Raw genomic sequence first — 12,273 nt, 5'->3', positions numbered from 1 at the left:
CCAAAAGAAGACCCCATGCATATGGATCTTGATTTAATTCATTTCAGAAAGTGTTGAATATTGAGAGATAAATATAAAGATATCAGTATTAGTAACTAAAATACTCTGGCTCTTAATGGAACTGTAAAATGATTGACTATTTTTTTATTAGAAATAAATGATGGGGGCAACATTTAGAGCACAACTATCTGTAGGTATATTTTTATTTATCAGGTATATAGATTTGCTGAATACATGGAATGTATCTATAAGGTTTATTTTTTTCTTACTAAAACTAATATACTTTTAAACATTTTCAAAATTAAAACAAAAAAAATGGAGACAATAGTAGTACCTGAAGTCATAAAAGCTCAAATTTTACTCTGGATTCTGTTAACAACTTCATCCATTTGGTCAAATCATTGATTTTTTTGTCTACAAATAATCCAACTACAAACTGGAATTTTTTAAAAACTTCTAATGAATTCCCAAAGGAATGTTGTTATATTTATATGTGCAATGTGGCATATTTTGGAGTTGAAGGCCTAAAGGCATTTTTATTCTGTGAATATATGATTATGGCACTGATATGAGATAAAAGTGGTCTAACTGAAGGTGTCTACGCAAGATTGCCCTAATTGATATTTGATAAGCAGTTTCTAGATTTTTTTTAACTGCCGATGCTCTTTGAAACATACCTGCATTTAAAATGTGACCTACTTACTATGGACCTAGATGGAAACGAAATATAAAAAATGTACAGCTGAACAATCTTCTGCTACAGATAACTTCAACTTTTCACTCTGTGTGTGTGTGCGTGTATATGGGTGTGTGTGTGTGTGTGTGTATTCTCATGTCTACTTCTTTTCCATGGTCTTTACCTTTTCAGTTCATGATGGTCTAAATTCTTAGAGATGCTTTAAATACCAGTTTGATATTTAATTGCAGATTGCAGATTTAACATGGTACTTTGAAAAAACTGATGCAGAAATCAAAACAAGATGCAGGGACGTACCTGTTGAACATATTTTTTGAAGGAGGTGCTTGGTAAATTTGCATTATCCAACATGCCTGGGGCTCAAAAAAAAAAAAAAAGAAAGAAAGAAAGAAAGAAAAAATCCCCTTCTGTCTCCACAGGAGGCACCAAGAATATACTAGGGGAATTTATTAATGAGCTTCTTTCGTTGAAAAAAAGACCCCAACAATCTCCTTAAAATGGGTGCCAATTACTACATTGATGAGAAGCAGGAAAGAGAACAACTTAGATAAATTAGGTTCAAGCTGGCTCTCTGCATGGACCCAGGACAAAAAAAAAAATAAATTGGACTTTGAATCAATATTTAAGGGGAAAGTATATAGTATGCTCAACTGAGATGTTTGTGGACTTATGACACATGACCACATAATATAGTTGAATATATAATAACCAAAGAAGAACGGGCAATATATGTTTATATTTTTGTTAACATATCTTTTTTTTTTTTTTACAATTCACAAAATTCTTTTTGTATTGCTTTCCCAGAAATTAGCTAAAGATAAAATAACCATTTGTCTTTACAAATGAAAACAAAAATCTGCCTCTTGTTATCCGTGCATTACCAGATGTTGCCCTTAATGATGTAAGGGCCTTATAATTACTTATTCTTGTGATGGAATTCTGTTATACTCAGGATAGAAATCCCCATTGCTTTTCCTGCATATTCCTTTCCTAATGATTAATCAGAATTGCTAAATTCAGTACTTTCCTAAGAAAAGCAGGCTATATCCACACTGCAAAGAAAATATACAATCTCTGGAGTGTTTGTTGATATTATTTGCTTTATAAACCTTTAGTTATATTTCAGGCAACATTGAAAAGGAGGGGAAAAGCCACAAAATAAGAAGAAAAAACTAAATCTAACACAAATAATATAAACAAATGAAGTATAACGTTATGCCAGTTTTGATTTCTATTTTTAAAACTATGAACATATTTAGGCAACATTCTTTTAAAAGGGAACATTCAGTTTTCCAGTTTGGTGAAAAAAAAAAAGTTAAAACCTTTAAAAGGTAAATTCATCTATGTTAATAAAATCACTATAAAATGAAACAATGCTTACTGTTTCTGGACAGAAATGAAGAAATAATTTAATCTTCATGACTGTAATAATTTATATTTGAAAAGTATAGATTAACAGCAAGTAAGATTAGAAAAGTTGTACTATTTCATTTTAACATCTTATTTTAATAATATTATTCATAGAATGGCCATATAAAATGTGTCTGTTATTACATCTTTTTTTCTCTTTATTATGACATGTAATATGAGCACGTATTTCTTTGATATGATGTATACATACACCTATGTATATGACAAAGAGCTATCCTCCAAACTATTCTCAAATATTGGTAACTAAGAAATATATAAAAAAATGTACACCATATTTTAGAAAGCTACAATTTTTATGTTAGCATTTAGGAATTATTTTGCTCTCCCCCCTCCACTGCCTCTCTCTTGGCTTTATTAGATCTTTGCTACCTATGATTAATAAATGAATAGGCTCTTTTTCAATATTATTAAACAGGCTGATATTGTTTAGATCAGCTGCAATATTTATTTTTCTAAAGAAAATATGGTTTGACACCATGTCCCTTTTAAAGAAAAAAGCAGTCTTGCTGGAATATGCTAACTCTCTATTTAACCTTAGTTACAGAAGATTTTCTTCCTCTGGGCTTAAGAAAATGCAGTTATGCAGTTATGACAATATTAATTCTTTCCCATTTAAGACTTGTCAAGTTCATACCTGGACTCTGGCCTCAGTCAGCTCTGTCCTCAGAGCAAGCTGTTCTCTGACATACACATCAGGATAATGTGTTTTCTGGAAGACTTTTTCCAGCTCTTCCAGCTGCAAACTGGTAAAGGTGGTTCTATGTCTCCTCTTCTTGCTGCTGGACACATTGCTGTCACATTTATCACCAAGTTCATCCAGTTCTCCCTTTTCCTGCATCCCTTTGACTGGAGACATCCTGAGGCTGTTACAGTTGTCCATGGCTCTATTTAGCTCTGTGTGAAGAGGCTGTCCTTCGACTTTAGTAATCCCATAGTTCACTGGACCCAGGGGGGAAAATAACAGGTCTTAAGATTTAATGGACAAACATCCTTGAAGAGAGTTTGCAGTTTAGAGCATTAGGAAGGTGCTGGTGTTAGGGGTTTGGGAAGGGGAGATGTGGATCAAATACAAACCAGTATTACCTCATTTTCCCATTCTGGTTCTTTAATATGATGTTAAATTGTAAGTGTAAGGATTTACATGAATCTATCAGTCTAATGATTTCATAATGTGCATAACACAAGCTTGCCTTAGTTTCTAATAAGTTGAGAAGGCAAAATAAGCCTAGGGCTCTGCTTTCAGACAGATGTTCTTCCAACTAAGACCTTTGTATAATTAACAATATTGAGGGGATTCCTACACACACACACACACACACACACACACACACACACACACACACACACACACACAGCCCCCATGTGCTGAAACAGTTCCTGCTCAGGAGCTGAGAGCAGAGTCTTAACCTTAAGAGAATATCCACTCTAAATAATGTTCAATGAGGAACCAAAAAAAAAAAAAAAAGGTGGGGGCAGAAGAAAAGAAAGGCAGAACTTAGAAAAAGAATAGAAGTAAGTTGGATTTTTAAGAAGAGCTGAAACTTTTAAAAGTTATATTTCACCTTTGAATAGACAGAATTGAAGTGCTTCAGGAAAAGAAAAGAAAAAAAAATAAATCTACAAGTTGACACAGAATGTATAGACTTGTTTAGAAGAGATTGAGTTTATGTTAGGTGCTATTTATTCATCATACCCCCTAATTTAGATTTCCCCCACTCACTCAGGATCTACAATTTGGCAATTTAGAACTATTTCCTCAATGTTTTTCATCAATTTCACATTTAGATTCATGACCAATATAAAAATTTCATTTAATGGATCTAATTATGTTTAAAATCTATGTTTCTTCACTATTTCCAGAATTTTGTTTTATTTTTTTTTCCCCTTTAGAAGAGACTGATCACTGATAGACTTAAGGAGACTACTTTAGCATTAAAAGTAATACAGGGAGTTTGTAGCTTTTCCTAAACAAGTTCCTTTGTGGGATAACTCATAATTCCTACAATATCTTCTAACACTTAAAAGTTCTTCCTGATTCCCGGTCCTCCAAAAATTGGGGAGAAGAAAGAGAGAGAGAGAGAGAGAGAGAGAGAGAGAGAGAGAGAGAGAGAGAGAGAGAAGTTAAAACATCTAGTAAAACATTACAAAGGATGGCATCTGGTATGGTGTTACGGGTTGTTTTAAGGTTCTCTGCCATTCTTAATAATTTCCTAGGGATTTGATTTCAAGCATGTAGCATGATTTAAACCAAAAGTTTATCACAGAATTTTAGATATAAAGACATAAAAATGATATATATAATTAAAGAAAAAAATAAGGCCTTAAATGATGAAAACTAGGACAGCCCTTTCCTACCTGTACGTTGGAGTTTCCATTTTCCATTTCTCTTTTTCAAGTTATCTCAGTTTATTTTAAGGCATTTCAACTAGCATTCTAAACATATCCACCTTAAACTCCAACATAATTCACCTAGCTACTGCAACATCTTTTCAAAGCAAGTAATAAATTATTGTAAATACAAATAAAATGCAATAAAAAGTGATGGTACATTCTAAGGAAGTAGTTGATGGAAATAATGAACTTATGTCTACACTTGCAAAATAAGGTGAATAATTTAGACATTTAACTTCCAAAGTCGGGGGACCATCTCAAGAGAATGGTAGGGGGACTTTAAATTCCAAAGTACTCAGGAACTAATTCAGCAGATCACCCCTCAATTAACCTGTGTGTGGGAAAATATTCTCCAAGTGTCACTCTGGGAATTTTTTTCAATTCACTATATTTTTTCCACTATACATTTTGAAATATATAAATATCGAATGTTTAAAATATTGACAACGATTCTATTTTTCAGTGATCAACAAAGAGATCCCATTTTTTAAAAAAAATCTAACGATTCAAATAATGTATGCTTATATCTAAAAAAGTAGATGAAAGAGAAGCTTGTACTACATATCCTAGGAAAGCCAATGAACCAGTTTATATTTTTGTTAAATTTCTACTTGATTGGATTGTCTCTAATGACTTTCAAAACATGTGCTGAGGGGTAGGAGCTAAATATTTCCACAGTTTTAACATCTTTCGAAGAATTTTTCAAAGTATTGTCTCAGTCTCAGACCGAAAATAGAAACAAAACTTCAATCGACAGGGAGCACGCAACACCGTAAAAGGGGATTACTGCAGTCCAATTTCTTGACAGCTTTGGAACTCTCATTAAAGTGAGGGGGCTGGTGTGGAGGGCTTGTTATAAATACCTCCCGTTTAATTAGTTTGTTGTTTTAAAAGAACCCGAAGCTTACAGGTTAACTGTGGTATATATACAATGATAAGGGAAAAGTCCTCTTGGAATTGTAAACTTGCCTTAACTGTCACATCTCAAATAATAGGTTCGCATTGAATTACAAGATAGAAAAGATAGATGGTCTGTTTTGATAACATTTGGACTTGGATACAGAGTGGCGCATTTGGAGTGGAAGCCGTAGCCCAAAGCATTGAAGCAGCCCCAGAAACTCTTGGTCCTGTGACTTTCAAAGTACAGGGTTTGGAAGAAGGCGATGAAAGCTGAATTGAAAAGAATTGTATATTGCGAGACTGGGAGGTGGGGACAGCTTGAGAGTGAGAGCGGCCCAACTCGGCACTCTTCAGATTGAATTGTCGTTCTTTTTATTTCTTTGTTTGTTTTAAAGAAAGATCGAGAAAGCTAGATACGAATCTGCATTTATATGTATGTGTGTGTGCATATCTATATGTACATATACATGCATACGTATATATACATAGAAGTGTGTGTGTACATATATATGTATGTATGTATATGTACATATATGTCTTCGGGGACTGGTGCGCAATTCTGTACCTCCATCAACCCGCCAACATTTGACAAGAAAACAATGTCATTTCCTGGACCATAAAAAGGGGATTTCACCACAAGCTAGCTCTATCTGACCCTTCCACGTGACGACAGTGACCTTCTCTAATGGATCTTGATGGATTTCTACTGTTAGCTGAGGGCTTCGTGGAAAGGAAATACCCTGCCTTGGCTCAATTCTGCTGTCCTTTGCGCCTTATCTAGGTACCCGGGGCATCCCCAAGGAAAGGTGGCGTCGAATCTCTGAATGGGAGAATAGGGCTGCGAGAGAACTGAACCAACCCGCGGGAGAACCCAACTGAGCCGAAAAGGACTCAAATGGTTCTCTTTAGCCTTCCGGTATTTCGGCAATAGGGTAGAGGGCAGAGAGGATCTGGGGGCTGAAAGTTCCTTCGTCTCGCAAAAATCTCCCTTAATCTTAACACGGGATTCTAAAAGGGGAGGGGGGGGAAGGGGGGAGACACCGTTGCAATTCTTCTACCCGTTCTTCCTTCTTTCCTCCTTTCACTTCACTCCCTTATCTCAAAACTATCTTGTGGTTTTCTTTCTTCTTCCTTCCTTCCTTCTTTCTTTCTTTCTTTCTTTCTTTCTTTCTTTCTTTCTTTCTTTCTTTCTTTCTTTCTTTCTTTCTTTCTTTCTTTCTTTTTCTTTCTTGGACAGCGAAGTTCGGGGAAGTGGACAGCTCTGGGAGGGAGTCAATCTACGATCGGGAAAGACTCACCATTATTCTCCTGACAGGGAGATGTCCTGTCCAGTCTCACATGATGCTCTGCCCTTTGGAGAGGATTGAAGGCCTGCACACATTTGCTGGCGGAGGTTTTGCTGTAAAAGGTCTCATTGTCTAAAGTTTCCATAACGTGCTCCAAAGTGCCTCCTGCTCCCATGTAAAAGTCACTGTTTTTACTCGGCTGGTTTTTCAGGGCAAACTTCTCGCTCAGAAAATCCATAATCATCTAAGGCTGGTGCTAAGCCTCCTCTGGAAACACAGAGGCTGGACTGTGAGCTGGGGGAGGGAAGTGGGGAGGGAAAGAGGGAGTGAAGGAGGGAGAGAGGATGAGGAGAGAAAGGAGGAAGAGGAGGAGGAAGGGAAAGAGAAAGCTCCGGAGCTGTTTTCACTCTGAGTCTTTAATTTGTCTGGTCTTGAAAGGGGGGACCCGAAGTTGCTTTTATATCTTGAAACTCAGCAGGGCTCTTCGGGCAGCCTCCCATTCCTAATGAATATGAAAATAGGCAGCCGCCTAACTCCACCCCAGATCCCCCCCCCTCCACTCCCCCTACCCCAAACCTAGTCCCAGCCCAGAGACGAAGGAAGATCCAGGCCCCTGTTAGCTCCATTCCAGACAGACAAATGAAGAGGGGGTTGGCACAAACACGCAGCAACTTTGCCCTGCCGCGTTGGACTGGCATTTCTGAGGAGATTTGTAAGATAAAAACAAATAAACTCTTCCCCCCCCAACACACACACACCCTCCATTTCTCTCCTCCCAGTCTCCCCCACCCCCCCAAAACCCTCTGTCACTCTCCCTCCTTCTTTCTCCTTGGTCACTATCTCCTGGAAAGATTTAAAGGCATCGCAGAAACTTGAAAGTGAGTAATGCTCTAAAGGTCTTTTATTTCATCAGTAAATCGCTTATGTAGAAGATCCACATTAATCCAAAGCCCAAGGAACCGGATACATTGGAAGCTATTAACTGAACAGCGGTGGCAAGCGCTCGCTAACTCCTGCTTCCTACGTAGAGAGTATTCGACATCCTACGGTGCATTATACAGCCACTTTTAAGAGGCTCTCTCTCTCTCTCTCTCTCTCTTCTCTCTCTCTCTCTCTCTCTCTCTCTCTCTCTCTGTGTGTGTGTGTGTGTGTGTGTGTTTGTGTGTGTGTGTGTGTGTGTGTGTTTCTCTCTCCCTTCTTTTCTGGAAAGCTGTGTGTTGATGTGGTGGGGAGGCAATGCAGAGAGACAAAGAGGAATTGAAACAAGTAAGACACTAATACCAATTGAATTCTCCACCCCACCCCTCCTCCATCCACCAGCAGAAAAATCTTTCTGGGATGGAATCTTAGATCTATATTATGCGAAACAAAATCCCCTTTGGAAACTCCAGGTCTCACCCATCTCGCCTGTCCCATTCAAAATGTTGCAGTCTCAATAAGAACTGTTAGAAAGTGGGAGAGGAAGGGGAACTTCGCGAATGGATTTAGGGTGGGGGGGGAGTGGGGAGGCAATTGTGCATAGCTTTTTAAGAGGCATGGTGGCAATTAACTTTAAAAAAAATTACAGTTGGCCCAGAGTACGTAGAGAGAGCATCCCAGTTAGATCTCTCTGGCCCAAGGCGAGTGCTGCTAGAGACCCTAACCTTAGCTCAGTGAGGAAGGAGGTTTCTCTTTTTCTCTCCTAGTGCTTCTATTTGGGGAGAGCACAGAGCCGGGCTAGAACCAACTGGGTCCTGGCCCCCTTAAGCCCTTCAGCGAGGGGCCGGCACTGGTGATCTGGAAAAAGCTGGAAGCTGAAATGGGGAGGAGGAAGGTAAAAAGGACGCTGGCTTCCTAATTCTGGTTAGGCCCCACTCTACTTGTCAACCTGCGAATCCCGGAGACACTATAGGGCTGAGGGGTGGGTGGGATGGGGTTGAAAACTGGCCCTTTGCCTCAGGGCCAGAGGCCCAAACGCAAGAGGTGGACGGAGCTGGGCCCAGAGCAAATTCCAGAGAGCTCTGCCTGACAAGCAAGCGGAGAAAGGAGAGAGCTGAGTGGATATGCCCGCGCCTACAAGGGCCAGGGAGGCCTCTTTTCTCCACAGGGCATCTGAGGTATATGCCACTCCTGCCCCAACTCAGGCCTAGAAGCTTGGGAGCCCGAGCAAAGCAGGAAAGCCTAGGCAGGTGGTGGAGGGTGAAAAGGGGGACTGGTACTTCTTGAAAAGGCTGGGTGAAGCCTTGGGGAGCTCCTGGGCTTCAGGCAGGTCCAGGGTCCAGCCGAACACTTCGACAAGGGTTCTAACTAGGCCTCACCTTGGTTGTGTAACCCAACTCTGAGGTCCTTTTCCTGGCCTAGGAACCAAACAGGAAGACCATCTGGAGGTCATCTTGGGGAGAGTGGAGTGTGACACTTCCACCCCCCCCAAATACAGACACACACACGCTTGCACCCCGACACCCCAAACCCAATGAAGTCTGCTCGTGGCTGACTACATGGAAGCTGGGCCCCACAGAACTCCGCCGAGAAAGAGAGGAAGAACATCCTTCCAGAAATGGAAATCAACCCCAGTCCCCTTTAGCCCTCGGGGCTAGACAGGGCATCTGCCAGTCTTAGTCTTCCGGTCCTAAAACTTTTTCTCCCAACAAAGAGCAAAACCTCCTTTCTGCCTTCAAAAGACATCGACTGTCGTTTTACATCTACTCCAGGAATATGTGTCATGGTGAAGATGGTAGAGACAGTGGTGTTGGCTGGGTGCGAGTCTTTGATGAAACTCAACAACTTTATTACTAACGTAGATTTTAAACTAGCTGCTATGGAAGCAGCTCGGCCATCATAAACCATAATATGTAAATGTTTAAAGAGCATGAACACACCCACAGAGGCTAATGAAATAGTGGAGAAATAAACTCAATGTGTATTCCGAACAAAAGGCGATCTCTGGCTTGCTTGCCAGTTTCCAGAGGACAACCTCCTTACCCTCCTTTCCCCCCAAAGGCTCCATCACTAGGGTAGACGGCCAAATGAAGAGGGAGTGGAAATTAACTAGTCCTAGGCACACCTACTTAAACAATTAGAACTGCGTGCTTGCGTCTATGCCGATGCTCCTGTTGTCCGTAGAGAAGGAGACAACCTGTAGAGTCAAGACAAGCTGGCCGGCAGGAGAACGCACCGTCAGCTCCCCTCCATTACCCTCACCCCACCCCACTCCGCGCCTATTTGCCTAGGTTGGGATAGGTACTGAGCACCTTCCCAAGCGCCCTCTCCCTTTGGAATGTTGGGTATCGATTGGATAAGTCTCTTTGAAAACGTCTTAGGGCCTCTAGTCTACATCAGAATTCGTCCTCCCTTTCCTGAAATTCTCACCACCCTTCAAGTGTGGTCCGCATCAGGGGCAGTCCTGCCCTCTTGCTACCTTTCCGCTCCAGTTTGTATTTTTTTTTTTTCCGGCATCCCCCTCCTGATGCCGGATTGCTATCGCTTTTTCCTCTTTTGGGATTTCCTGTCACCCCCCCGCCCCAATCCACAGCAGCAAGATCAACGCTTATTGCTGACTTGAAATGCACAAACAGTCCCTTGACATAAACGTATTTATGTCATGGAACTCTGTCGGATTGTTTATAAATATGTGTCTTAAGAGCTCTAAATTCCTTGAAAAACGTTCGGTGTCTTTTAAATGAAAGACATATGATGCAAGGTTGTGGAAAGCCCGCAGAGCACTTTGATACCAATAAAGGTCCGGCTTAAAGGGAGCCAGGAAACTGCGGGGGAGCTGGGGAGCAGCAGCTGCCTTGTAAACCAAGATTCCCTCCTACCCACCCCCACGCACATATACATCAACCCCACTTTCGGTGGCGGTAGGAGGGCAAGAGGAGACAACGACTGGAGTCGGGATACCAGTAACCTCCGACAGAACGCAAAATCCATTCTCCCGGGATCCTGCTTGTGCTTTGGGACAGGCAACCACATGTGCCCCTAACAGAGGGAACAGCTAATGGAAGACGCCCATAACAAATGCTTAATCTGCAATTGTTGGCAAGGGGTTTGGGCTCTCGTTGCCAAAAACTGCATTAAACGGGGTTTGCAAGTTTGAAATGCTGTTCCTCTTAATGACGCAGTTGTGGCAATAGGAGCACTGAATGCAATTAAAAATAATCACTCTCATGACAATAAAGGTGATCACACGATGCCTGGAAGTCACACCGAGAGGAATCCAATGGGAGTCCGTCTCTTCCTCGCCGAGGGCTAACTTGAGACCAGCCCAGTCTCCTCTGGCTTGATGCTGAGGATAAGAATTCAGGAAATTGACTGGAGAGCTGTCCTGATAACTGCTCAGCTTCTCTAATCCTCCCAGACGCGGGAGTTTCTATAAGTTCTCCTCAGGGAGCTTCCTGTAGGTGCAGAGAGGGTAAGGTAGAGATAATGCTAAAAAAAAAAAAAACTAATTTCAGCTCCTCTACAAAGGGAGGGAAAAAAAAGGAAAACTGGAAGGAAAAGCCAGGTTTCAGGCTGGGAGCTGAATTATGTGAGGTAGATCCTGGGAAGGGTTGGTTCAGTCATCCTTTTCCCGGGACCCTCTGCTCCGTCCTCCCGGGAGAGATTGAAAGAATGGTCCATCTTTTTCAAAACCTGAGGATCTGTTAACATCCTTTCACCTTCTTGTTATCAGAGAATTTTCCTTGACTAAAACTCCCCCCAGGTTTCTAACCGCCCCAAATTCTGAGTTACCTCCCTTCCTTTTTCTCTAGGGTCACTGACACTGAATAGGGAACTTTATAGGGGGAAGGGAGGATTGGAAAGTGATTAGGGGGAAGTCTGGACTCTGGGTCTTCTCAAAGGCGGAGTTCCAGGTGCTGGGTCATCAATTACCTTGAAACATAACAAGGACCTCGGAGGACCTTATCACAGATTCCTCAACTCTTTTCAATTACTGATCCGTTTGATGAAGATCGATTCCACATTGCACTCTGCCATTGTTGGAAAAGAGGCATCCGTGGACCAACGGGACCATCTTATTCTTTTTCAAAGAGGATATATGTGTAACGGATAGAGAATCTTGTCCTTTGCAAGGCCTTCTGGGGTGAAGTGGGTTGAGTTGTCTCATTAATGGCAAAGTGATGGAAGTAGAGAAGTATTTCAGGACTAGAACGATTTAGCTCTAACGGCTGGAGGAAGGTAATTCAATCAGACATTGTTTGAAACCCGGTCTTCTTTCCTCTTCTCGAGCTCCATAACGCACTTTCCCTAGAACGTTTAAATCCTACTATTCCTCCCCCCCCCGCCTAGTTATTATCTATATGACCCTACTTGGGCGCGAAAATGGTTGAGATGGATATTCAAATGGAAAGAGGCAGGATAGCAGCAAAAAGATGGAAATCCTGGTTTGAAGTCAATGGGTATGGGAGTGGGGAGAAGAGAAAAATGGAAAAGAAAAGCTAGTCACTGTTTCTTACAATATTAAGTTTAGAGTTCAGGACTGGCAATCCTGTCCAAGGTAACATTTCCATGTTTTGCATAAATAATTTTTCACCAGCTAAAAGCTGCTTTTATTGCTTTTTTTCCCCTTTTTTGGCAAACATAACATAT

At 41.0% G+C, this 12,273-nt stretch overlaps 1 protein-coding gene across 1 annotated transcript in view; it reads right to left on the bottom strand.

Annotated features, from left to right (window-relative positions):
- ALX1 (ALX homeobox 1) overlaps positions 1–7,191 on the bottom strand; it is a 31,690-nt gene extending 24,499 nt beyond the window's left edge. The window contains exons 1-2 of the mRNA XM_020993468.1: positions 6,718–7,191; positions 2,763–3,067 (exon numbers count right to left, since the gene is read on the bottom strand). Of these exons, the coding sequence (XP_020849127.1) occupies positions 2,763–3,067; positions 6,718–6,949 (537 nt within the window). The 5' untranslated portion in view covers positions 6,950–7,191. The remainder of the gene's footprint in view (positions 1–2,762; positions 3,068–6,717) is intronic.
- Positions 7,192–12,273: the final 5,082 nt, after the last annotated feature.

Source organism: Phascolarctos cinereus, unplaced genomic scaffold, assembly GCF_003287225.1.
Source record: "Phascolarctos cinereus isolate Bilbo 61053 unplaced genomic scaffold, phaCin_HiC Scaffold_1;HRSCAF=81, whole genome shotgun sequence".
Taxonomy (NCBI): Eukaryota; Metazoa; Chordata; class Mammalia; order Diprotodontia; family Phascolarctidae; genus Phascolarctos; species Phascolarctos cinereus.
This window is presented reverse-complemented; position numbering and strand designations above follow the sequence as displayed.